The 27,959-nt window shown below is 36.8% G+C and overlaps 1 protein-coding gene across 2 annotated transcripts; it reads left to right on the top strand.

The window, feature by feature from the left end:
- Positions 1-634: 634 nt before the first annotated feature.
- Positions 635-27,625, top strand: chd4a (chromodomain helicase DNA binding protein 4a). Of its 2 annotated transcripts, XM_048203011.1 has the most exons (41): positions 635-897; positions 1,289-1,414; positions 3,411-3,532; positions 5,334-5,561; positions 5,650-5,768; positions 8,359-8,615; positions 9,538-9,662; positions 9,910-10,045; positions 11,617-11,786; positions 11,915-12,148; positions 12,288-12,491; positions 12,815-13,026; positions 13,112-13,243; positions 14,040-14,139; positions 14,247-14,438; positions 14,633-14,833; positions 14,927-15,064; positions 15,162-15,283; positions 16,330-16,503; positions 16,589-16,730; positions 16,862-16,993; positions 17,940-18,057; positions 18,186-18,310; positions 18,445-18,537; positions 18,655-18,793; positions 18,886-19,055; positions 20,148-20,334; positions 20,474-20,560; positions 20,657-20,748; positions 20,834-20,967; positions 22,895-23,039; positions 23,179-23,341; positions 23,767-23,864; positions 23,983-24,220; positions 24,315-24,374; positions 24,467-24,622; positions 25,414-25,522; positions 25,633-25,765; positions 26,037-26,232; positions 26,330-26,493; positions 27,389-27,625. In XM_048203011.1, the coding sequence occupies exons 2-41, from the start codon at positions 1,360-1,362 to the stop codon at positions 27,398-27,400; spliced, it is 5,814 nt and encodes a 1,937-aa protein (XP_048058968.1). In that variant the 5' UTR covers positions 635-897; positions 1,289-1,359; the 3' UTR covers positions 27,401-27,625. The 2 variants fall into 2 exon arrangements, with proteins under 2 accessions (XP_048058968.1, XP_048058969.1); XM_048203012.1 differs by lacking the exon at positions 635-897 and having other exon boundaries at positions 1,219-1,414; positions 20,148-20,325.
- The last annotated feature ends 334 nt before the right edge of the window (positions 27,626-27,959 follow it).

Raw genomic sequence — 27,959 nt, 5'->3', positions numbered from 1 at the left:
TAAATTTCATTTTAAGCCCTTTTATAGCTGCTTTATCAATGTGATATTTGAACTTGAGAGGTAGACCATATGTGAATGTGGCCTTGAACCTGAAAATCCAAAACCAGAACTATTATCTGCTATTTGGGCTTAAATACCCCAACTAAAGTTAGTGACATGGACCCCAAACTAAAGTTAGTGACATGTGGAGGTGAATTGTTGTGTTCTAAAATGCCATTGGCTGGAGGAGCACAAACTTTAAGTTTTGATTATATATGGGATTTTATACACTCACAAATGCCTACTGTACGTATACTGTATGTACAGAACTGTAATAAGGAAGCAGGCTGAGCAGTTTCTAATCGACTTTTTCTATGTCTCTCTCTCTCTTCCGGTTCAGTTCCCGTTCATTCTTTTTTTGGAGTTATGGTTATTGTGGGATGTCAGTGACTATGTTTATTATTATGGGATGTTAACTGGGGTGGGAGGGGTGGCTGTTTCCATGGCAACTGTTGCTAAGGGCACGGTGGAATGGGGAAGAGAGGGTCTGTCTTTAGTTGTTGGGGGGGGGGGGGGTTATTATGGTCTGTATGTTGCAAGGTAACTATGCGGTGGGGGGAAGGGTGAATGTCTGTATGTATGTGTATGTGTGAATATGGGGAGGGAGATTATTATGGGATGTCTGGCCCCTGATCTCTTTGTGTCTATGCAAAGGGTGTAAGTGGCAGAAGGAGAAACTGCGACGTTGTGTGCATCCTACAGCTGAGGAAAAAAAATAATCTGGATACACTTTCACTACTTAATCTTTAGGGACATTACAAATTGTATTTAAGTGTTGATGAAAAGGAGCCAATACAACGTGGGGACATCTTAAATTGCATTAGCTGTTTGTTTGAAAAAGGAAATAGGTCAAGTTGTGTGAGTATACTTTCTAAAATTGCATTACATTAATTCTAATAATGGGTACTAATTATGACATATTTTAATGCATGTAAAATTAAAGGAACCTTAAAAGTTATGGAGACTTTGCAGGTTAGCATCCCTAGCCTGCTTAGCTAATGCCTCACTCACATCATGCCCCATTTGCCTATTAAATATCCATAACTTGTTTTAACCGCGTATTTTAAAAGTTTATTGACGCTTTTTTCACTTGCATGAAACCAAAAGGGCATTTGTCCACCATTATTATATATATTTGCATGCTTTTCTGATTTTTTAGGCATGGAGTGACCACTATGATCACCATGCTACCGTGAGTATTAACTTCCGTTTGTATTGTTCTTTTATTTTCTGCCTCCCCCGGCTTCAGGAAGGCACCAGAGGAGGCGAAAATCAGCATACAAGTGTTCACAATCCTCTCTAGTTGGAGTAGTCAACAATATGTCCGGCAGTGAAGACGATAGAGATGATTTTGAACCTCGGTCTATGATGCAAGGTAAAATATGTACATTTACTGATGCGGGTCAACTTTGGTTTGGTCGGTGTTGGTTTTGTTTATTGCATGTGTGGATGAAAGGCTGATGCATTAAATGTTTAAACGGATTATTTGTGACGTATTTTATGTTCTCAGTTGGAGTTTATTGGTGTGAAACTTCATTTATTCGATGAACCAGTAGCTAGTCGGCTAACGAAACTACTAGCGGGAACTGACTATTGATATTTCATTTCTTATAAAACATTACAATATATAAATATCATTTTAATGGGTAAATCACTTTATGTATTTGGATACTATTACATTTTATCACCCCTTTGCAGTTTTTTTAGTCAGCGCTTTGTGTTGCCGGTTTTTTTACGCGGCTAGCCGTCGACTTACCTGTTATTTTTGCCTTCACACTCAAATAATATGTCTTCATATTAGTCAAACATGGCACGATACGTTCATTTGAGCATCTTGGAGTGCTTATTGAGCAGTAGTGATGGGGTTTTAGTAACATTTTAAGTATTATGTTGTTACTGTACCGGCTTCGGTGCTTCAAGGCCTACCGGTAACAGTCGCGTGCGAGTTTGACGCGTGAGGATTTTCAGTGTCCTCGCGCTCTCACTGTTCGCGCGCCGTCGGCCTGTAGTCTTCAAGTTCAAAAATGTGCTTTTTCTGCTTGTGAAATAACTATAAACATAGATTTTCAGTTTAGTATTTTGATTTTGCACATCAGCGTGTGCAGGAATCGGATGTGACGCTAGTTTTTCAGGGAAATGGTTGAAGGGGGGCTTTGCCCGGGCGTTCAATGTTTTGAATGGAGAAAAATACTCGGTGTATTTTTTATTTTTATTTTTTTGCCTTATTAACCATATAATACAGATTCTAAGATTAATTTTACCATTTCAGGAAGGGAATTATAATTTCAAATGTTTTCTGTGTGCATAATTTAGCATGTTTCGTGCTCTTAGTCAAAGAGACTTGTATTAATAATATACTATGGTATCTGGAGAAAAGGAAGTATGTTGTTTTTCATAATGAAATACGAGGCAAGTCCATTAAGATCTTAGATTACTGACGTCCATGGAAAAACTTGACAGAATAATAATAATAGCAACAGTGTTGTGTGACTTCCCTAAACGGAGAAATTACATTTCCTCAGATTCAGTATTTGCAATTGTTACCAAAAATAACCTATATATTGTATCTGATTAATTGTTCAGCTCACTTATATCAGTGATTTTTCTGGCATTTAATACTTCCTGTATCAGTGTTATTGAAATTGTAATGAGCTTTAATGGACAGCATATAGTGCCCCAGATGATTTTCATCCAGCCTAGTTAAAATGACTTAAAATAGATTTGTAGATGACTGATCTATTGCTGTCCTATTATTAGATTAAATGTAAATGTCAACGAACAGCATTGATGATTCAATAGATTAACCTGAGCAGCTCTTTGACTACAGGATTCACAAGCTCGTGGATTTTATTTTTAAAATTATTTCCAGGCCTGAAAATGAGGAAAATCAGAAAGTTGTGGAAATTTTTATTGTGAATATACAAATTAAATATGCAGACTAACCCCTGGTTTCACAGACAAGGCTTTAGCTAGTCCTAGACTAAAATGCATGTTTTAACTGAAAGCTATTTGCACTGACAGATCTTAAAATATGTTTTGTCTCAAGATGCACACCAGTAATGTTTTCTTCTAGTGTACATTTATAAAAGCAACTTAAATACCCTAATTGAACTGAGGCCTAATCCTGGCTTAGGCTAAGCCCCGTCTGTGAAACCAGGCCAAAATGTTCAACTTAATATACAGACTACATAATGAAGTCCAAAATATTAAATTGAGTAGATATTGCACTCAGTGCAATCTCTATAAAAATTATTTTTTATTAACATTCATCCACTAATAATTATCTGAATGACTGGAAAAGTCAAGGTAAAAATGATGCATATTCATTTATTAAAAATAGCAAGTTGATTTGATGTGTGCTTGTTCCACAGACGAGGACGACCTGGATGAAGAGTTGTCAGAGAATGATGCCCCAAAGGTGAAAAAGAAGAAGAAAGCCAAAAAAAGTAGCCGTGAGAGCAAAGGCAGCAAGAGAAATCGCTCCCGCAGAGAGGTAATGGCCTTTTTTGTGAGTGTGTGTGTGGATATTGTTTGTGTGCAAAATACTTGGAGATTGCAGTATTCACTTTCCTTATGTTATGGATTAGAAACCTCCCCCACAGTGTCTTAATGAGAAACAGAGCAATTTAGCTGCCATCGCAAATGGGATAACATGTCCTAATGACTAGTAATATCAAAGGTACATAATTCCATTTTTTTTTTTTTTTTTTTTTTTTTTTTAGCTACTGAATCCCGATCCGACTGCCTCATTAATGATAACTACACCTGTTGTGTTTAAAAGACTCTGTAGGAACACAGCCATGTAGTCTAACATCCAATTGACAAAATTGAATTTGTGCTGCAAAATCTGATTCTAGTCTAACTGGTGAAGTGTTCTTTTTATTTTGTTTAAAATGCTGAACACAATATAAAGTAACTGGATTTATCTTGTAAGACAAGCTGTATCATTAAATTTAAAGATCGCAAACCAATTTTTGCAACGTTGTAACTGATTGTTAAAAGAAAGCGAGCTCATGCATGACTTGGATGATACCTTTGTTTGCTTGAGAACTGGGAAGTAGGGATGCTCCCATCAGTTTTTTCCATCATTATCAGCAGCCGATCTTGATCATTCAAGCTTTATGTAAGCTCTGTTGACGGTCACCTAACCCCTTAACACTCTGAAGACATTTTTAATGATTTCATGTGATTTCAAGTGGCAAAAGTAATGGTTTACTTTTAGTGATGTTACAAAAAAAATTAGATGTCATCCAGTATATGGCTCATTTATGATCATGTTTGGAAGTTCTTATGTTACAACACTACTGAGAAAACCCCAGAAAAGTGATGCAATTTATTTTATTCATGCTTGACATGATGAATAATTAGACAGTATATATGTCAGGTCATGTTCACAGTCATGTTAACTGCATCTGGGCCAAATTTTGTGTTGATATCTCAAAGCAATCAAAAGTTATGGCGTTCGGAACAAAACCGGATAGGCTTTTTCTCAAAAGTCCAAAAACTGATCTGAGTGTTTTACTGAACATAAGAACTACTTTCATGTGTAAATGCTACAAAGCTTAAAAATATTTATAATTACATAGAATAAGTAACAAGTAATAAGATACTGGTTGATAAGTGCTGTTTCAGTGCTGTTTCTTTGGTGCATGGTAAATCAAGACCTGTCAATCTGAGCGATCAAACCAATCCAAGCATGCTCCAGCTGTAAAACATGTCCAGTTTGTCTCGAAACATCGTCCCTACCCACCATACCCGAGATCTAGTTTCCATTGGTTGAACTTTCAAACGACACAATCGTATCCCGAAAGACCTATAGCTTTAGCCAAGCAGCATATCATCTATGGTTTACTAATGTTTCACGAGGTTACAAAGCAGAAGATGTTTATTCGATCAAAAATACAGTAAAAACGTCAATATTGTGAAATAGTATTATCATTTGAAACAACTGTTTTCTATTTGAATATATTGTAAAATGTAATTTATTCCTGTGATGCAAAGCTGAATTTTCAGCATCATTACTCCAGTCTTCAGTGTCCCATGATCCTTCAGAAACCATGATACATTTATTTTTCAGTTTTCTTTGAAAAGAACAGCATTTATTTAAAATAGAAACTTTTGTAATATTGTCTTCCATTGTCATTTTTCATCAATTAAATGTTTTACTGGCCCCAAACCTTTTGAACATTTTTGTACATTCATATAAAATGTATCCTAAAATTTTGGTTTGGTATACTATAGATCATTTTACCAGCCTACAGAAGTGATTAAAATATGTCCTATATGTCCTCCAGGATATCGGCATCAGTTCTCCGGAGCCAGGGGAAGGGCCAGATCTGGATGATGGTGAAGAAGACCGCTCAGAAAGTGAGGGTAGTGACTACACACCAGGCAGGAAAAAGAAGAAAAGAGCCAGCACCGCAAAGGACAAGAAAAGAAGCAGTTCTGGTGCTGACAGAAACTCAGGAGCCTCCAAACGGAGGGAACCTGAGGAAGAGGAAGATGAGGATGATGATGATTCTGTGAGTTCATATGAGATTTGACAGCTAAATTAACTATGATAAAGTAAATATTAATCAAATCACTCATAAGTTTTTAACTGATTTTAAGGAGCCAAAAAGTTCCTCTCAGCTTTTGGATACCTGGGGTATGGAGGACATTGATCATGTCTTCTCTGAGGAAGACTATAGAACTCTGACCAACTATAAAGCCTTCAGCCAGTTCGTCAGGTATGAGTGCATTAACCAGTATACAAATATGAGAAATTGTGCGTGAATCTTTATCTTAAAGTTGGCATGAAACAGAAGTTACAATAGTCTTTTTTTGTGACATAACCCAGTGAAACGGCTTCTCAAACAAGAACAAATCTAGGGGAGGATTTGATTTTGTCCATCAGGAACTATTTGGATTGTTGGGTCGTTTTGGTTTGCTATTGCTGTGTCGTCATGTGAGTAAGGATGCTCAGATCGATCGGCCAATAATCACATTCTACGATTTGATCGGGAGTCACTGAATTTGGCCGATCTCATGAACTGATCGCAATTTGATGAGGTGAAAAGTTGCCACTGATGTGCATGTGAACAGTAAACAGTTGAGGCTTTGGTGCCATGTTCTGCTTTGTAACTTTGAGAAACATTAGTAAACCATAGTAAATCACACATCTTTATGTAGAGCAGTTTGTCTCGATTCAAACGAGCCAACACACAACATAACCATGATGTACAGATCTTGAGAAAATCCTCACAGAGTGATATGACATGCTGCTTGGCTAAAGCTATAGGGCTTCTGGGATTTGGTCGCTTCACCATTCCAACGTCATTTAAAAATTCAACCATTGAAAACTTGATCTCTGGTATGGTGGGTTGGGATGACGTGTCAAGACCAACCAGACATTGTTTTACGGCTGGAGCGGGCTTGTATTGGATTGGTCACTCAGGTCTTGATTTACCTTGCGTCATAGAATAGAAGTGCACAGCTCATTCTCCGGCATACCAGCAACAACAAAACAGTACAATCTCACGCACTGTCTGAAAATTTCAGAAACTGTCAGTAGTGGTATTCAGCATTAGTTATGTTTAACTAGGAAACTCGTATTTACGATAATTCTGAAAGCATGTGAGGGCAGCTTCAGTGAAAATGGGCAGAGACAATGGTAGCTTCAGCAACATTAGACATACAGAGTGGCAACAAGCTCTTTCAGAAAGACAATTCGGAAGGACTCATGACGTGTGACGCTTATTTTGTCTGGATCTGAAGTTTGCGCATGAAGCGTTGGTATTGACCCATCTTTCAAAATCAACTGATTGAAATGTATTTTTGAAAATTATTTTGATTATGAGCAACATGAATTTAAAAAAAAGAATGATTTTGCTCAGATAAATCATTTACAATAAATAGTCATATTCCATAGAAAAAAATTTTAAATTGTCAAATTTGATTTCATGGTGACTTTAAAGTGAAATCAAAATGGAAAATTCTTCCCAATGGGGGAATTAGTCCCGCCCTACATTTTTTTCACATATGAGAAGCCGTTTCAATCAGAAATGTGTAATAATAGGGAAGAAAAGACAATCGCAACTTCTGTTCTTTGTTTATGCTGACTTTAACTGCTGCTTTTTAATTTGCTAACAAATTAGAAAGGTTATATCCTGACTTGGAACATATGATCATCATAATAAACATGGCATCTACTCTGAAAAAAGTTGTATGCGGTCACATTATTGAAATATCAGATGGCAAAAAAGGTCCATCATCCGTTACTAGTGTAGCAATAAATGAAGCACAGATCGCATATAAGTCTCTTTGGTCAACATCTGTTGGTCAATATGATGAATTTGCTTGACCAACTTGAACATATGTCAAAATCTTTCGTCCTCACTAGAAATTGCAGATTTCGTGGATTCCTAGTGAAATTACTGGATTTCGCCTTCGAAAATTTGCTGAACAACGGTAAATGTGACCGCAGCTTAGAGGTGCTCTAAGCGATCCTGGGTGGAGTAACTTCCTGTTGACGTTCGAAGTGTTGTCAAACAAAACAGAGGCTAGCTAGACCCTCCCTCCTCCTCCTCCCCCTCCCCTCCGTGCTTCCTGAAACAGTCACGAACGCGCATTTAAAATGGAAGTAGCTTGCGTATTGACGCTGCTGTGGTAACGATGGCTAAACCAGCTACTTCACGCTCATTGTGAGTAAATTGATGTACTTTTAAATAAAAAAGTAAGTTTTAATTAGAAGTCTAGATAAATGATAAAATAGTTTGATAGTAACGCATTCTTTAATGTAAATCATTTAATAATGGAAAAAAAAACAGTTATTCTACAATGTGAATCCTTTAGTAATGGAGAATAAACTAACAGTTTTTTTTCCATTACTAAATGATTCACATTAAAGAATGCATTAGTATCAACAAACTATTGTATAGTTCATCAAGACTTCAAATTAAAATTTGAAAACCCCATCCCCAAATCATTCTTGTCGGTTATTGGCTGAAGCACTGTTTATTATGTTTCGTGGTCCAGACTGCACCAGTTTGTTGTTGCCATTTTTGGAGCTTGTGGCGACTACAGAGACCGTGTTTTTTTTATAGTGTGTTCAGGGGACAGGCAGCTAGCAGATAGTGAGGAGATGTTTGCTGTATGTGACAAAAAATGTTTTGGCCTAAAAACGTGTGACATTGCTTAGAGCACCTTTAACTGTTTGGAGCACTGCATGATGTCAATAGCTGCAGGTCGGGAACATGTTCGCTTTACACTAGCAAAGTTATGACGGCAGCAAAATCATCCCTATATAAAGAGATTTCCCCCAATTTTGCAATCTCACAGGCCTCTGATTGCTGCAAAGAACCCCAAAATCGCAGTTTCCAAGATGATGATGGTTCTGGGAGCAAAGTGGCGGGAGTTCAGCACTAACAATCCTCTGCGGGGCTCGGCTGCTGCCACCACGGCCCTGGCGGCCGCTAGTGCCGCAGCAACTGTTGAAACGGCGGCAGAAACTCCAGCCGCTGCACCTGCAGCCCAAGTCAGTGCAGAGTCCACACCAGCAGCTCCCTTACGCAAGGCCAAGACAAAAGAGGGCAAGGGTGAGTGCAAGGTTGTTTCTTTTTTTGTTGTTTGTGTAATTATGATTATTCTTCTACCATGTGAGTGACTGCCTGCTACAACAGCTGTTTTTCCCAGCTGAGATGTTTATTTGATTAGTGCATTTTCATCTGGACAGTGTTATTACTATAAACATTCAGCAGTTGTTTTTTGCGGTGTTGAGGAATAATGGCTTCCTTGATTTTTCCATTAAGTTCATTGTTCTATGAAGCTTGTTTCAACATAGATTGTTTTTAAATTGTGATCGTCACATTTTAATGGTTTCTGAGAAGCTGTTATTGAAGAATGTTTCAGTTAAAACTTATTCGACCCGACCGCAAAACGCTGTTGCTCATTTCACTTGCAAAAGGGGGCAGAGTGTCAAACATGAGCTGCGTATTGCCTTTGGTGCAGAAAACCTGAACTTCAGGGAAAAAATAAAAAGATAAATGTATGAAATAAATTTGAATATGTGAATGCAAATTTAAGATGTTTAAAAGTTCAAGAGAGACTTCAAAAGAAGTTTCCATATGCTTACCAAGGTTGCATTTATTTGATTAGAAATACAGGAAAAATGCATTCTCCAGTCTTCAGTGTCACATGATACTTTGGAAATCATTCTAATATGCTGATTTGCTGCTCAAGAAACATTTCTTCTTATCAATGATGAAAACAGTTAGGCTGCTTATTATTTTGGCACTAGTATTGGAATTGTTTCAGATATTTCAGTGTTGATACATTTCGAAATATCAATATTTTTGACAACACTACTGCTTAAACACAATTATAGCGCTTCTAATTAAACAAGATGCATTTCAGATGATTTCCACATGCTATTAGGGTTTATTTGTGATTTGTGAGTTATTAGCTGCTAACGTTTTGCTTGCATCATGGAAAAATTATTCTAATTCCTGCACATTTTAGGTCCCAATGCACGCAAGAAATCCAAACCTGCTCCCAAACCTCAGGAGAAGAAGGTGAAGACCAAAAAGGTTGCTCCTCTGAAGATCAAACTAGGAGGCTTCAACAGCAAGAGGAAACGCTCATCTGTAAGACCCTGAGTTCTACTTTTTGTTCTCATTTCTTTAGCATCCTTTAACCTCTTTTCATAAGCAACACTTTTTTTTTTTTTTTCTTTCTTTCTTCCTGGCTCTAATTTTAGACGTAGCACCTCGCTAATGACATCCAAGTAATTGTCTGGTCACTTATGAACTGAAGAACAGAATATTTTTCTCTGCTTCTATTTCTTTATATTTCAACCCCCTCCTTTTTTTTTTTTCTTTTTTTTTTAAATAGAGTGAAGAGGATGATGTTGACGTGGATAGTGACTTTGACGATGGCAGTATGAACAGTGTGTCCGTTTCAAATGGATCAAATAGCCGCAGTAGTCGCAGCAGTGCGAAGAAGAAGCCCAAAAAGAAGACGAAAAAGGGTGAGGGTCTTATTCTGTCTTGGTGCTTGTGAACATTTTAGGCAAACTTTTAGGCTTAATCAGGCCCATTAAAACACATTTTCTCTGTCCCTTTTGAGAACAACTTAAGGGACCAGAGATTTTTTTTTAGTTTTTGCTGCATTCGTGAGACAACTGATTTGGAAAATGTCTTAAAACCATCAGGAATATTTGGATAAGCCCAGAGTGAAATTAGCATGAGATCCTCCCCTAGATATGAAAATGCATTTGAGGGACATTACTATCTTGGGGCCCTATGAATTTTTTTTTGTTTTTCTTTCTTTCTGGATTCAATTTTAATGGTTAAACTGCACTGCTCATTCACATAGAGAAATGCAGAACCTGCAGACTTGATATTTAAAACCTGTTAACTGTCACGGGCCCACCGGTGGGCCCACAGCCATTAAATATTTAAAACAGTAATATTCTATACTAAACCTAAACTAATCTTGATAAACTATATATCATTTGAAAGCTTAGAATCTCTAGTTGATTTTCAAAATAAATTACAGAGGAGCAGTAATTTATCAATTTGCAACAAGCATATTTTCATACCCATAAGGCATGTTCAGACCTTTATTTTGAAATAGCGATGAACATGAAAAATCATTAAAGATTGGTTGAAACATGTTTGTTTTCAGCCAAGAGTTCAAAAGATAACATCCATTAAATTTTTTGAGAAAAAAAGGTCTGAAAATGTTTTTAATAGAAAAAAAACAAAAACATTTATGATTGTGGCGGCGATCTATAACCCACATACATGTTATTTTTATGTTTATTAGAGGATGAATTCATATCAATTTTCTGCCAAACTTCCCATACTACTTCTATATAGGATGTCTACTTCATAAATTGTATGAAAATAATGGAAATATATGGTTCAGATCACTCAAACCATATATGGAAATGGAGGCACCTTTATACGGTCACCAGTAGAGCTTGGTTGTCATCTAGTGAAAACGTGTGGTACTGCGCCCAAACAAAATCTTACTGAAAGCTCATTTTTTGAGATATCAACCTGAAATTTGGAACACAACTTGTTCAGATTTTTGGCTTTGATTTCCTTGCAGTTTTAGAGTTTTACTTGTTTTGTAAAATATATATTTTATATAAAATATAAAATATTATATTTTTACATTTTACATTTTCATAAACTTCTATAACTTTTTTTCTGTTTCACTTACATAAGATATTTCACTTCTACAATAATCTGCCAAATTTCATCATTAAAACAAGACCAGCCTTATGTCTATACTCCAAAGTATTCTTGAATTACAACCATTTAAGTTTGAATAGTGCATTTTCTTGTCTAAAAAAAAAAGTGGGGGTGACTGTTAACAGGTTAAATAAGTCTTTTTACACTTTAATGTTCACAGAAACTAGTTCATATCACGATTTGATTAAGTGAACTGCCCTACTTTTGATTTATTCATCTGCTATTATACTGTAAATTCCATTTTTATAACTGGATTCCACGATTCTGTTCTTTTTTCACAGAAAATCATAGAGCTATACTATTAGTCGTTCATCCATTCTCTCTCTTTCTCTGCTAGGAGATGATGATGGTGATGGCTATGAGACGGATCATCAGGATTACTGTGAGGTCTGTCAGCAGGGAGGAGAGATCATTCTCTGTGACACCTGTCCACGAGCCTATCACATGGTCTGCTTGGACCCTGATATGGAGAAGGCACCGGAGGGCACCTGGAGCTGCCCTCATTGTGTGAGTGAAACAACTTTACATCTCCACATGAGTTTAATCTAAAACTGCAGCGTCTGCCCCCTGTAAGATGTCCAAAGAGCATTGTCAAGCCCTTGTGCTCTGCTTAATTAAACCATCTCTTCTTTCAGGAGAAGATGGGCATCCAGTGGGAGGCTCGTGAGGACGCGTCAGATGGCGAGGACGATAACGAGGCGGGAGGTGAGGCGGAGGAGGACGACCATCACATGGAGTTCTGCAGAGTGTGTAAGGATGGCGGAGAGCTGTTGTGCTGTGACTCCTGCCCCTCGTCGTACCACATCCACTGCCTTAACCCACCCCTGCCCGAGATTCCCAACGGAGAATGGATCTGCCCTCGCTGCACTGTGAGTCAAGCATTTGTAAGAATTTGTAGGTCAGGGGTCACACCTGGAAATGTCTCAATCGGCTGATCAATTAGTAGTTAACATACAAATAACCTACTTATATAATTAAATATTTTATACCTCTTTTTTTTCTCTCCAGTGTCCTACTATGAAAGGTAAGGTGCAGAAGATTCTGACCTGGCGTTGGAGTGAACCTCCTCCCCCGACTCCTGTGGCCCGGCCTACTGACCTCCCAGCCGATGCACCTGACCCCACACCATTGGCTGGTCGCCCTGAGAGGGAGTTCTTTGTTAAATGGCAGAATATGTCTTATTGGCACTGCTCCTGGGTTTCTGAGCTACAGGTATGAGCTACTTGGTCTTATTTTGGTCTTAAAGTGCATAAAATGGCTTTACATTGTCATCTTAATATTTTACTTTTTTTTTTTTTTTTTTTTATATATATTTTATGTAACATTTAAGAGCAAAATCCACAATTTAGAGCACATTATTTTTTTGAATTTATTAATCATTTATTTTAATTGATTGAATTATCAGTTTTAGGGTTTAATCTACTATCTGTGAATCCAGACAATGGATTATCATAATGTGTCATTTTGAATCCAGATTTAGGCTGAATTCACTCTTGGCCTTAACTTTGGCTCACAACATCTCTTGCTCTCTCTAGCTGGAGATGCACTGTCAGGTGATGTTCAGAAACTACCAGCGCAAGAACGACATGGACGAGCCCCCGCCCATAGACTTCGGCGTTGAGGGAGAAGAGGACAAAAGTGAAAAGAGAAAGAAGAAAGACCCCACCTACGCTCGGATGGAGGAGAAATACTACCGCTTCGGCATCAAGATGGAGTGGATGATGATTCACCGTATCCTGAACCATAGGTGAGATGAGCTCAAGAACTTTAGATTGAATCACTTTGGATCAATTTCATGGCTCATGTCATACCTGTTGGTTTATTGCTTTTAGTGTGGATAAGAAGAATAACTGTCACTACCTTATCAAGTGGAGGGATGTAACGTATGATCAGTCTACCTGGGAGTCAGAGGATATGGATATACCAGAGTTTGACGCCTACAAACTGCAGTACTGGAACCACAGGTATACATATGAACGGAAAATACTGTTGATGACCAGAGGGAACAGAATTTGCAAGGCATTTAACTTCCACAATAATGTGAAAAAACACAGGCAAGACTCATATTCATCAAGGTCATGATGTTTATGATATTGTTGGTTAACATTTTTAGTATTATTTACACACTTTTTTTTATTTCAGTTTTAGCTTTTATTTATTTCTAGTTAATTTTAGTGCTTCAACTTAAACTAAATGTATCAAATGGCAGCTAACTGAAATAAGTTTAAGTTTGTAAATTTGTATTTTATTTTTTTCAGATTTCAGATACAAAGATTTCAAGTAACAGAAATATTTTTAAGCACTGACACTGTTCCTTGTCTTGGTTACATCAGTATGAATGAAAAGTGATTTTAAAGGCAGTGTAATTTATACAAAAGTCTATGAAAACACTACATTTTTAGTTTAGGGTCCAATTCTCACTATTATCCAGTTGCTTATTAGCCAATATCCTAGTAATATGTAAGCTATGATATTGTTTATTAGTACTTAAAAAGCACACATTATTGCCTTTTTCTGCATGATCATATTCTACCCAATACCTAAACTTAATAACTACCTTACTAACTATTAATAAGCAGTAATTAGGAGTTTATTGAGGGAAAAGTCGTAGTTAATAGTGAGAATTGGACCCTAAACTAAACTGTGACCAAATTTTGATTTTAGGATATTTACGTATAAATCTGCAGGTTCATAGACCTGAAAGTGCAAGAATACTGATGCACATGTTCATCATATTCATCGTTTTTTTTTTTCCTAAAGGGAGCTGATGATGGGTGATGAAGGTAAACCAGGAAAGAAGTTGAAGATCAAAGGGAAGGTGCGAAAACTGGACCGGCCTCCAGAGAACCCTGTCGTGGATGTAAGTGAGCTTCATTGTGTTGGTCCAACACACTAATGGCAGCACCTATAGACCCAGCTCTACCATTTATTAATGGCTAAAACCCTTTCTTTTTTACTCTCCTGTAGCCCACTATTAAGTTTGAGCGTCAGCCTGAATATCTGGACTCTACGGGCGGAACGTTGCATCCATACCAGCTGGAGGGGCTCAACTGGCTCCGCTTCTCCTGGGCTCAGGGAACCGACACCATCCTGGCAGACGAGATGGGTCTGGGAAAGACCGTGCAGACTGCTGTTTTCCTCTATTCACTGTATAAAGAGGTGTCCTATTTTTAAAAAAAAAAACTTACTGGCCCCAAACTTTTAAGCGGTAGCATACATTTTTATAGAATGCTGTTCCCAAGTAGTATATTTTATGTTTTATAAGCATAGAAAAATGTAAGGTCACTGAAGCATTGAATGTTACTACCTTTGTACAGCGTATCCTCTTAAACGCTAGTGTGCTCATTCTCCAGGGTCATTCTAAAGGTCCATTCCTGGTGAGTGCCCCCCTGTCCACCATCATTAACTGGGAGCGAGAGTTTGAGATGTGGGCACCGGACATGTACGTCGTCACATACGTCGGTGACAAGGACAGCAGGGCTGTCATCAGGGAAAACGAGTTCTCGTTTGAGAACAATGCCATCCGTGGTGGCAAGAAACCCTCTAAGATGAAGGTTAGTGACTGGAGAACTCTGCTTTTCATTAAAGAATCTTAAGACTTTTGAATCCATATATATATCAATGATTGTTTCCTCGTGATTGTGCAGAAAGAAGCCTCTGTAAAGTTCCATGTTCTGTTGACCTCCTATGAGTTGATCACTATTGACACGGCCGTTCTGGGCTCCATCGACTGGGCTTGTTTGGTTGTTGACGAGGCCCACAGACTGAAGAATAACCAGTCAAAGGTGAGACCAACATGGATATTTATTTTTAGGCATTAATTTGACTAAAATTTTGTGGTTAATGATGTTTTAATGCTGAGCTGTGGTATTTATTGTACAGTTTTTCAGGGTGCTGAACAATTACCCACTACAGCATAAGTTGTTGTTGACCGGAACTCCACTACAGAACAACTTGGAAGAGCTTTTCCATCTGCTCAACTTCCTCACACCTGAGAGATTCAGGTATGTTTATTTAATTTCCTAACTAGAAGCAACGATTCTATTTTACAAACAATTTCTATTTTTTTGCGACGTCACGGCTGAAACAACACATTTACACGTTAATGTGCTTTATATAATGTTAAAAGCATGTAACGTAACTTTGAATATCATTTAGTGCTCCCAGCTTTGTAGCCGTACTAAAAGCAACAATGGATAATTCACCTCAGATCTTGAAATTAAACAAAAGGAAACAAGAACGTTCAAACTGTGTATTCTGTGACAAAGATTGTTTTAGTAAATATTGTATTTGAATATTTGGGCTCGTAAAAAACGAATATTCGAATATTCGTTTATTTAAATGAGGTTAAACGCGATCAAGATTTTGTAACCATTTTTGAACAATAACTTACAGCTGCTCTTACCTGTCATGAATGCAGTGATGGACAGCTGTCTTTCCTCACTCGACGGGTATTTAGATTTCATGTGCTTTCTCATTATGGTGTTGATATTATGATAACTCGGTTTCATTAATTAATTTGATCAAAAGTAATTCCATTTTGTAAGATTCATTTTCATCTAAGTAATTCCAAACTTTGCGAGGCAGACGACAACATTATGTGACGATCAAATAAAATAAACTTGTTAAACACGCTCCACAGCGCCACCTGGTGCATTTAGTTATAACTGCGAGTTTTAGTGCTTAGGATTTATCATAGATTCACTGCATTTATGGCCAGGAAAGCAACATAGTAAAATTCGAATAGTATTTTTATTTTTCGAATATTAATTACAGAACGAATATTCGACTATTTGTGCACATCCCTAATCTCGTAGTCGCATCACGCCTGGTGTGGACAGATAAATTGCTAGTCACTGGAATCTTATCACAGCTCATCTGATTTAGGACATGATGTAAACAAGTATAATTGAATGCTTAAAAATCTGCATATAGCTGTTTTTGAAAAAAAGCTTTCCTGTGCATTTTTATATTCACCCCTTTAGCTCCCTCTGGTGGTCCCCTGAGCATCTGAAGACCTAAATGACCCTCTTTATCTTCCATTTTACAGTAATCTTGAGGGTTTCTTGGAGGAGTTTGCTGATATCGCCAAGGAGGACCAGATCAAAAAGCTTCACGACATGCTCGGACCGCACATGCTCAGGAGACTCAAAGCAGACGTGTTCAAGCACATGCCTTCCAAAACAGAGCTCATCGTCCGAGTCGAGCTCAGCCCCATGCAAAAGTGAGTATGTGATGAGGTATGGACTGAGAACTTGGTTACAGGATTGGTAGAGACAGGGTTTTTCAAATCTTATGTGTTAATCCAGGAAATATTACAAGTTCATCCTGACCCGCAATTTTGAGGCTCTAAACACTCGTGGCGGAGGAAACCAGGTTTCTCTGCTAAATGTCGTCATGGACCTCAAGAAGTGCTGTAATCATCCTTATCTCTTCCCTGTTGCTGCTATGGTACGCTTCACTTTTTGCTCTTTCTGTACCTTTTAATATAGACTGATAACATATGTTCTATTATGTGATAGTTGAGGATACAAGCAAGTAAATTGAAAAGACACTGTTCTCTGATTGGCTGTGTGAAACAGGAAGCTGCCAAGTTGCCCAATGGCATGTACGAGGGCAGTGCCTTGACTAAAGCTGCTGGCAAACTGCTGCTACTGCAGAAGATGATGCGGAAACTCAAGGATGGTGGACACAGAGTGCTCATCTTCTCTCAGGTAAACAAGCAATTAATATATTTATTTAATAATCGTATACCTTATATCTCTGAGGCAAAAAATTTTCTACTAGAAATTTATCATCATCAATAATAATAAATATTGCTATTAAGTATTAACTATTTGCACTACTGTCCTTAAAGGGTTAGTTCACCCAAAAAAACTACATGACTTTTTAACAATATCTAGTGATGGCCTATTTCAAAACACTACTTCGGAGCATTACGTTTGTGTCAAATCAGTGATTCGGATCACTTATCAAACTGCTGAAATCACGTGACTTTGGCGCTCTGAACTACTGATTAGATTCATAAGGCTCCGAAGCTTCATGAAGCAGTGTTTTGAAATATAAAATTTTTTTGAGAAAATTATTTGAAAGTGAACTAATCCTTTAATGACATTATTTTCATTTTTGGGTGAACTAACCCTTTAAAGTGACAGTAAAGATTTAAATAGATACAGAAGATTTATATTTCAAATAAAAAGGTTGCTTCTTTTGAACTTTATATTCATCAAAAATTCTGAAAAAAAAAAAAAAAAAAATGTATCACCGTTTCTATAAAAATATTAATCAACTGTTTACAACTGACAATAAGAGAATTTTTTTGAGCAGCAAATCAACATCTTAGAATGATTTCTGAAGGATAATGTGACACTGACGACTGGAGTAATTGTCAATTTTTTGACGTCACAAGAATAAATTTCATTTTAAAATATATTCTAATAGAAAACTGGTATAATACTTCACAATATTACTGTTTTTACTGTATTTTTGATCAAATAAATTAAGCCTTAGTGAGCATAAGAAACTTCTTGCAAAAACATTTTTTTAAAAAATCATACCGACCCAACTTTTGAATGGTATAAATATGTAAACAAAAGTGTAAAATGACAAAAACACATGATAAACGGCAGAAGTTTGAGATGTTTTGTCCCTCTTCTCTAGATGACCAAAATGTTGGACCTGCTGGAAGACTTCCTGGAGAATGAGGGCTACAAATATGAGCGTATTGATGGAAGCATCACAGGAGGCATGAGACAGGAAGCCATTGATCGCTTTAATGGTAAGACCAGAAGCTTGATGTGTAACTACTATGGTCCATACATTTGTTCTCTGTTTCTCTGTATCAACTCCATTTCTGAAATGAATTCACAAGTGTCATAATGAATTGTTTTTTTTTTTTCACTCTAGCTCCCGGTGCTCCTCAGTTTGCTTTCCTGCTGTCGACCAGAGCCGGTGGTCTGGGTATCAACCTGGCGACCGCAGACACCGTCATCATCTACGACTCGGACTGGAACCCTCACAATGACATTCAGGTGAGATCATGTATCCGCAACAGACTCTATCTGAAACTTGAGTGTGCTTTATTTAGATTTTGCTGGGTTTGTTATCCTCATTTTCACTTTTTTTTCCACTTAATTTTAACAATCTTGTTGTTTTCTCTTTGTAGGCCTTTAGCAGAGCTCACCGAATTGGTCAAAACAAGAAGGTGATGATCTACCGCTTTGTAACCAAAGCCTCTGTAGAAGAGAGAATTACTCAGGTATACCCTATCTTTCTGGGAAATTACTTGTTGTTGTTTTTTTTTGTTTGTTTGTTTTTGTGTGTGTGTGTCTTTTGAATCTAAACTGATTGGTCTTTTTTTGTTTTTAATCTCAAGGTGGCCAAGAAGAAGATGATGTTGACTCACTTGGTTGTGCGTCCTGGATTGGGCTCAAAGACCGGTTCGATGTCCAAACAGGAGCTGGATGACATTCTCAAATTTGGTACAGAGGAGCTCTTCAAGGACGATGGAGAAGGTGTGGCTGGAGTTACAAACCTCTTTACTTTTATACCTGTACAGCTTCTCACCTAAGAAACTGAGATGTGTGAAACTGGTTGTTTGTTTCAGGAGAGAACAAAGAAGAAGATAGCAGCGTGATTCACTATGATGACAAAGCCATCGATCGGCTGCTGGATCGGAACCAGGACGCCACAGATGACACAGAGATCCAGAGCATGAACGAGTATCTCAGCTCCTTCAAAGTGGCTCAGTATGTGGTCAAGGACGAGGAGGAAGCGGTGAGTGCTGATAAAGAGCACTGTGGGCTAGCAATTGACACTAGGACTGTACAGTTGCAAACTTGATGAAAAATGATTATAAACAGTCCATCAACAAAAGAGAAGCTAAAGGTCTCCTTCTGTTTTGTCAAAATAAAAACTAGATGGTTTAAAAAAAAAAAACAAGTTATTAGTATTTGTATTGTAATTTTACAGTTATACTGTAAAAAAACACACATTTTTAATTTATATTTTAAATACTTTTTATTATACAGTTTAATATTACAGTAGTAATATAACTTGATTTAACTTATGAAAACAGCCATAAATATTAGTTTTGTACTTTTTATAAAACCAAGTTAATATTGTAAAAAAAAAAAACTTATTTTATTTTTACATATTACAATATTAAAAAATATTACAATATTAATGCCTTTATTTTAAAGGTAAAAAATATTAATATTACATTAGTAAGGTATTGCATAGTAATACTTTATTTTTTAGTAGTAGTAGTAGTAGTAGTAGTAAATAATAATAATAATAATAATAATAATAGTTGTTGTATTTTAAATGCTCTATTATTTAAAGTGATATTTACATACAATACATTTTTACATTAGTGAAATATTACAATAGTAATATAACTTGGTTTAATGTTTGAAAACAGCCTTAAATTGTTTTGAAATTTTAGTTATAGTGTTAAAAATATTTTTCTTATTCTCAATTTACTATTGCGTATATATATATATATATATATATTGCATACTATAACATACAATATTAAAAAAAACAACAACTTAAAATTACAATAGTAATATTCAACTAGTTAGGTATTACTATAGTAATACTTTATTTTTTTTTTATTTAGTAATAATAATAATTAAAATTGTTTTAATCTCATTTTAAATGTTCGCAATTTTTACCACAAAAGGTTCCATTTTATTTTTTCACTGAATCATTCAGCCCTTGTTGACACAAGTGATATGACGCATCAAGCTGTGGTTTAGTCATGTCCCATACGGACTCATTGGCATATCTTCAGTAATATGTTTATATATCTCATTTATCCCATATCTTGCTCTTATTCACTGTGCTTCCTGTCTTCTCCCTCAGGAAGAGGAAGTTCAGAGGGAGATCATTAAGCAGGAGGAAAGTGTGGATCCAGATTACTGGGAGAAGCTGCTCCGACACCATTACGAGCAGCAGCAGGAGGATTTGGCTCGTAATCTGGGCAAGGGCAAACGAATCCGCAAACAGGTCAACTACAATGACGGCTCTCAGGAGGATCGAGGTAAGCGACGTAAGGCTCGGCAAAACTACTACTCTTCTTAATCAAATCTATAAACCATACTTGAGGCATTTTGATCAAATGAATATAAACAATTGTGACTGAAAATGTTATTTTAAGTTTGTGTTAATCATCTAATGCACTGTTACAGACTGGCAGGATGATCAATCCGATGGCCAATCAGATTATTCCGTTGCTTCAGAGGAAGGAGACGAGGACTTTGACGAACGAACAGAAGGTGAGACGAGCATGACGAAAATCAAAGATAGGAATTTAGAAATGCGTAAAATGTTTACAACTTTTTTCTGAGCACAATTTCGCCATCTTCTTGCAGCCAATTCACGGCGACCCAACAGGAAAGGCCTCAGAAACGACAAAGACAAACCCCTGCCCCCCCTGCTGGCCAGAGTGAGCGGCAACATTGAGGTGAGTGAAGGATGAACTGGGATTTTTGTTTTCTTAAACGCATGTTTTCTGAGTTGAACTTACTAAAACACTTTTGATTTGACAGGTGTTGGGTTTCAATGCTCGTCAGAGGAAGGCCTTCCTGAATGCTGTGATGCGTTATGGGATGCCGCCTCAGGACGCCTTCACAACCCAGTGGCTGGTCAGAGACTTGCGAGGCAAATCAGAGAAGGAGTTCAAGTGAGTTTTAGCTCATTTAGTGGTTTTAGTTTAATTAACAACTGGGTTACAAATATTTAAAAAAAAAAAAATTTTTTTAAGTTAAAATCCATGCATCCGTGTCATCAGTTTAAGTTATGGGTATAACTTTTATTATTTTAGGTTTTCTCTAAGTATTTTTAGGTTTCGACCAGGTATTGCAAATACTTATCAGATGAAAAACTGAATATGAATTTTTGGCTACAAATAATGCAAGAAGTCAAAGTTAGAGGCTGAAACTGGGTTTTGGGTTCTTTTAAAAGAAGAAATAGGTTACAATTAGGTTACAATTATACTTTTATTCAGCAAGAATGTATTAAAATTGATCAAAAGTGACAATTATCATGTTACTTTTTTTTACATTTCAAATATAAATGCTGGTCTTTCAAACTTTGTTCATCAGGTCCTTAAAAAAGAAATGCTGAACCTTGCTGATTATAAAAATAAAAATTGAGTATCAAATCAACATATTACAATGATTTTTGAAGCATCATGTGACACTGTGACACTGAAGACTGGGGTAATGGTGAAAATTCAGCTGTGCATCACAGGAATAAATTACATTTTAAAGTATATTAAAATGGAAAAGTTATTTTAATTTACATTACTACTGTTTTTCCAAAATATTTGATCAAATACAGAGCTTCCCACAGGTTTGAAATATACTTGCGGTGGTAGACGGGCGAAAAATCCTCCTATTACCCATGGCACAAAAATGGTCTACTACATGTGACAAACAAATAATCTGTGATTTTTAACAGTATTTTTATTCATTGAAATTAATTTTAATTACATAGCATATTACATTTAATTACATACTAATATTATGCATTGTAAATTATGCAAAATTACAGCATTTAAATGGTTCACCTTTTCCTATGTTCTCCTTGCTGTCATATAGTGTCTCTCTCAGTGAATGGGACACAGATTTTACTAGTAAAATTCATAAAATGAATAATATGTGTCAAATGTTCTTAGCTTTTCTTCCTGTGGGAGAGACTACAATAATTTACTATGAATTAAATGGAAATCAAATTAAATACAATTTATTTTGTAACCAAAATACCAATAATGCCCAAAAGAAAAAGAAAAAACTTAGCGTGTGACTTTAATTATAAACAAGCCCGAAATACACCGGGACTCTTATTTTGAAATGTCTGTACTATTGCAGGCTGATCCTTCAGATTCTTACAATCGTCTAAAACATTTTATATAAAGGCCATAAAGTAGACTTTGTAATAATTCATCAACTTGAGTTCATTAGCAATCGCTTGGCATAATTCTGCGCTTTTCACTGATTGAGAATCACTTTGAAGCAGTCTGAACATAGAGTCTGAAGCGCTGTTGCGCGAGCTTGTAGAACGCGCAACAGCGCCCCCTTGTGACTTTGCAAAATGCAGTGCCTGTGGGAATATCAGCGGAAGTAAACAGTTCTGACGCACATGTAACGAGCAGGTATGAAACGACTAGTTTATCGATCGCGGATGGTTTCATCGGATATAAAAGTATAAGAGGATAAAAATAATAAAAGCAAAAATGTGTCTCCAAATATACTTGGGCGGCCATTATTATACGTGGACGGCCCGCCCAAGTAAAGTCTATGTGTGGGGAAGCACTGAAATAAATGCAGAAGAGAAAACATTTTTAAAAATTCATTAGTCTTTTCGAACGATAGTGTATATGAATATATATTTGCTAAATTATTACATTTAAATTTAATGAATGGAGAAAATTATGCATTTTATGTTACAGACATCACAGGAACTTTACATTTGTGTGACTTTTGAAACATTTATCTGTAAGCGAAAGGCTCACCATGAACTCCATAAATTCCTGAAAAAGATTTTATACCTTTGGTGTGTTAGGATCTATAAACTGGATCTAATCTTCTGTTTCTGCTGTCTCTCAGGGCTTACGTCTCTCTCTTTATGCGGCACTTATGTGAGCCTGGTGCTGATGGTGCTGAAAGCTTTGCTGATGGCGTTCCCCGAGAGGGACTATCACGGCAACATGTCCTTACTCGTATTGGTGTGATGTCGTTAATCCGAAAGAAGGTAATTAGCAATGTGTTATCGTAGTTAAAATGCAAAAGCCAGTGAGTTTACTTAAACAGATTATATGAAATATTCCATGATTCTTGAATGGTAAAATCCATTTTTTGCAGTTGTCTAATTGTGGGCATTTGGATTTCAGGTGCAAGAGTTCGAGCATGTAAACGGTCAGTGGTCCATGCCCTGGATGATGGAGTTGAACGAGAATAAAACCGCGTCCACCGCTGGCAGCCAGCCCGACTCCCCCAGCAAAACGCCCTCTACTGGCACTCCAGCAGACACTCAGCCGAACACTCCTGCTCCAGGTACTACATGCCTCAGCTCACACATCTGTTGTCACTCACAAGAGATTGACCGTCCATTCAAATTCCCCATGGATAAAATAAGCCCCACCCAACGTTTTTTCTTGTTTGAGAAGCAATTTCACTCGGATATACGTCACAATAGGAAAGGGTTATGACTATCGTAACTTCTGTTTTAAGCTGACTTTAAGGACTTGTTCAATAAAATCCTTCCAAAAAAGGATTTAGGATTTTTTTTTTATTGTTCGGTTTTATTTTATTCAATTGTATTTATACATCTTCTAGGTAACTGGTAGAAAATGTACAACAGCTCTTGGCATAGCCTCAGCTGCTGACATGACATTAAAATTTCTCCTACCTTTTTGTGAGTTGATTGCTGCTGATATTGCAGTCCAAATAATAAATCTTTTTATATATTTGTTCTACAGATGGTGTTTCCAAAGCAGAAGATGGTGGAAAAGACGCTGATAAAGAAAAGGTGAAAAATGGAGAGGGAGAGAAGGAGGCCAGTGAAAAAGACAATGAAGTGAGTCTCCGCATATACAACAAACTGTCTGGATCTCTGCCTAATTTTCAGTGTTTTAACCATGTGAGTTTAGATGATTGTGATCATTAATGAGGTAACTCTATATCTTCATCTAAAGGTCATTGCTATTCCGGATGAAGATGATGAAGCTTCCTCTGCTTCTGAAGAGAAAGGAAAAGACAAAGAGGAGAAGGACAAGGACAAGACGTCTGAATCCTCTTCAGAGGCAGATAAGACTGATGGGAATCAAGTTGAGAAAGAAGAGGAGAAAGGGAAGTCTGGAGATGCTGATGAGAAGACCGAAGACACCAAACCCAAAGGATCTGAGGCTGAGAAGGAAACTTCAGACAACAAAGGTGAACAAAAATGGCATTTACAAACCATTGAACGTTAAGGTTGAACTTTGTATAAAACATACAGTGGCTAATTTCTGTTCATACATCCTTTCAGGAGAAAAGGATGATGAACCTGAGAAGATGGACACTACCCCTGTTACAGATGAGAAGAAAGGTCTGTACCACCTGACTAGACGTGACATTATTACATAGTTTCTGGATCTCACCCTCTCACTTTACTGACTTGTATCGTTCGTTTCGTTCCAGGTCAGAAGGATGAGAAGGAATCCGGTAAGACGGAGGAAACGGGAAAACTGCCGAATGGAGAAAGTGCCAAAGACAGCGCAGCGGCAGCACTAGCTGAAGAGAGGAAGAAAGCCAAAACACGGTTCATGTTCAACATTGCAGATGGAGGGTTTACCGGTAAGATCTCCTGTTAAGAGTGTTTATTTCAGAAATTCTCCTCAGGTTTTGTACTGGTTTTAAACCATAAGCCATTAATGACCCAAAAAATGTGGAACCTGGACAAGCTCTGAAGAATTAAGGTTTTTTGGAGGGTAATACATTTTAAGCCATTATTTTTCCCCTTCATTTTCAATTCTTTTTAAAATACCTTTATGCTTTTATCATCTTTTAGTTTTTCTGCTGTGACCAGCACTTTTGAGTTGCTTTTTTTGTGTGCTATAGATTTTTAATCTGTTTATTTATTTTAAATATGGTTTGTTAATTCTTATTTATTTACTTGTTATAATTTATTTTTACTATTCACTATTAATATTCATATTTTATTAATATTTAAAAAAATCATTTTCAAGATGCATAATATGTCTGTAATGGAGAATATTGAAAGATGCAGTGGGAAAAGTTTATTTTATCTCTAACATTTATTTTTTATTTTTACTAGTCATTCACTTTATATTTATATTTATTTTTTATTTGTATATATTATTTTAAAGATAGATAATATATCTCTAATGGACAATATCAGCTTTTTTGTTGTTACAGATATATTTTGATCTGAATTTCATTTAAAAAAATGTTTAATTACTATATTTTTGTACATTTTGTTGCTTTGTTTCTTGAAGCATGAAATTACTTTTTCATAAATTGCTAAAAAAAATGCTGAATTTGTCATAATTTTCAGTTTTTGCTAAAATATCCTAATTTTGTGCATTTGTACTAAATTCTTTTTTTTTTAATTTTTGTTTTTATAGAATTACACTCCTTATGGCAGAATGAGGAGCGAGCCGCTACTGTCACCAAGAAGACCAATGAGATCTGGCATCGTCGCCATGACTACTGGCTACTTGCTGGCATAATACAGTATCCTTAAAAAAAATTCTGCTATCAGTGTACATGTACACATGTCAGTGTGATTTAGGTGTGTTCAATGAAACGCTGAAAATGAAATCTACCTTGACTCACCGTCTCAGACATGGATACGCTCGTTGGCAAGATATTCAGAATGACGTCAGATTTGCCATTCTAAACGAACCCTTCAAGGGAGAGATCAACAGAGGAAACTTCCTGGAGATCAAGAACAAGTTCTTGGCCAGGAGATTCAAGGTATTATAAAAAGAATCAATCTTTTTTTTGTTGCATACAAGTCAATAAATATGACGCAATGCTGCTAATTACGTGCTGACAACTCTGAAATTAACATCCTCAAAATTATGCGTTTCTATGCCAACACTATGAATCTGCAGGGGTTAAGTCAGAACTCAGAAAATTCAGAATTCACAAGGTGTAATTAAGAGTTCTATGAGGATGTGAATGCTTTTTACAATCGGAATCTCATAATTACAGTTTAGTAACAGTTTTTCGATGTGTCCTGTAGTTGCTTGAGCAGGCTCTGGTGATTGAAGAGCAGCTGCGCAGAGCTGCGTATCTGAACATGACCGAAGACCCCTCTCACCCCTCCATGGCTCTCAACACACGCTTCAGTGAAGTGGAGTGTCTGGCCGAGTCCCACCAGCACCTGAGCAAGGAGTCCATGTCCGGAAACAAACCTGCCAATGCCGTCCTACATAAAGGTACATAATGAGCTCCTGTTCTTTTCATTTTTAATTCCATTTTGTGATGCGTTACAGAAGATGATACGCACTACCTTTTTGTATTTGTTTCTGACAGTACTGAAACAGCTAGAGGAGTTGCTAAGTGACATGAAAGCAGATGTCACCCGTCTCCCGGCGACCATCGCCAGGATACCACCTGTCGCCGTGAGGCTGCAAATGTCTGAAAGAAACATTCTCAGCCGTTTGGCCAGCAGAGGACCAGACACACAGTCTCAGCAGGTATGTGAATGCATACCTGCACTGGTATGAGTTATGCTGAATATTGTTGTAGCGTACAGTAGTATTTTGACTCAGAGGTGCCAATTAATGTGTGAAAACCATTCTTTCACAGTTTGAGCCTTATGAATCTTGGCTTTGTCATCCTGGAATATGGCCATGATGTGTTGTTCTACATGATTGTTTAAGAAATGAAAAGCTACACACTCCATCAATTAGTGTTAGAAGAACTGTTGCCAAACATAACATGCTAGAAACATAATAATCACTGTAATAATGATCCATTCATAGATTCTTAAGCATTTCCATATTTAAATCCAAACAGCGACCGGGGGACGGGAAATGTATATCATATATAAAATAAATAAAGCTAGAAAAATAACTCAATAAAATGGTAAACCAGTATAGATCTATACAAGGCTATTATTACCCTATTCAGTTAGCTATACACTGGGTTACATATTAAGTCTGCAAAAGAGAAACCTCTAAGGTTTTCCAAGAAATTATTCACTTTCTAAATTGACCATGGAAAAACAAACTTGACATTTTGTGAATTAGGTTATGTTTTCAAAGTAAAACATGAGTTCATGCCTTTTATCCACTGTGAAAGCACAGGAGCTAGTCTTTTTTCCATTAAGCCATTGACATATATTGTGCTATGTCTAAATCTAGCTCAGTGTCACTGTGCCACATCTACCTTATACATAAATGATAGACAAAGTAGAGAAAAAATATACCAGCTCCAGGACAAAATGACTTTCACATCAGTATTTTAGGCACTTGAATTTTAGTCATCAAAAGCCTGTGCATTTAAATAGACAACATGCAGAGCTGCAGACGTTGTTGTGTGGTTTATCTGTGCTCTTGTTAACTGATTTCTCTGTGATGTTGTTGGCAGGTCCAGCAGTAGCCCTCAGCAGACTCCAGTCCTCAGAGCTCCGCACACCATGTCTACATTCCTGATTGCACATGATATCTCGTCTTAGCTTGAATCCACACCCTCGTACTGTCCGCTCAACCCTGAGGGCTGTGGATATTTGAGCTGTTGTTTTTTTATTATTTTCCTAATTAATATTGTTTACATAATATTGTTGATGATGGTTTTTGGGACCTCAATAAAAATGTTCAATAAAAAGGTTTCTGTTTCTTTTAATCATTTTGTAGTTGTGTATTTTTCTGCTTTGCCAGCCACTGAAGCAGCAGGGTCATTATGGTTCAATCAAATTAAGGCATTCGTTAAATCTACAGGTCACTGTAGAAACTTGACTCACAACGGCCAGTTATTATGGTTTAGAAAGTTTTAAATATGAATGTTTTTCACTGAAAAACCCAAAGCTTCACTTCAGAAGGCCTTTATTAAACCCCTGAAGTCATGTGGATATCTTTTTTTGGATGGATGCACTTTTTTGGGCTGCAAAATCACGCCCCCTATTCATTACCATTATAAAGCTGGGAAGAGCCAGGATATT

The sequence above is a fragment of the Megalobrama amblycephala genome, linkage group LG9, assembly GCF_018812025.1.
Source record: "Megalobrama amblycephala isolate DHTTF-2021 linkage group LG9, ASM1881202v1, whole genome shotgun sequence".
Classification (NCBI taxonomy): domain Eukaryota; kingdom Metazoa; phylum Chordata; class Actinopteri; order Cypriniformes; family Xenocyprididae; genus Megalobrama; species Megalobrama amblycephala.
Note: the sequence above shows the minus strand (reverse complement) of the source record. Positions and strands in the feature narration are given on the sequence as shown.

Bases quoted from the DNA above. Each gene is read 5' to 3' on its own strand.
- chd4a (XM_048203011.1), top strand. From the start codon at position 1,360: ATGTCCGGCAGTGAAGACGATAGAGATGATTTTGAACCTCGGTCTATG. The intron at 16,731-16,861 runs GTACGCTTCACT...TGTGTGAAACAG, and splicing joins TCTTCCCTGTTGCTGCTATG to GAAGCTGCCAAGTTGCCCAA. The intron at 20,968-22,894 runs GTGAGTTTTAGC...GCTGTCTCTCAG, and splicing joins AAATCAGAGAAGGAGTTCAA to GGCTTACGTCTCTCTCTTTA.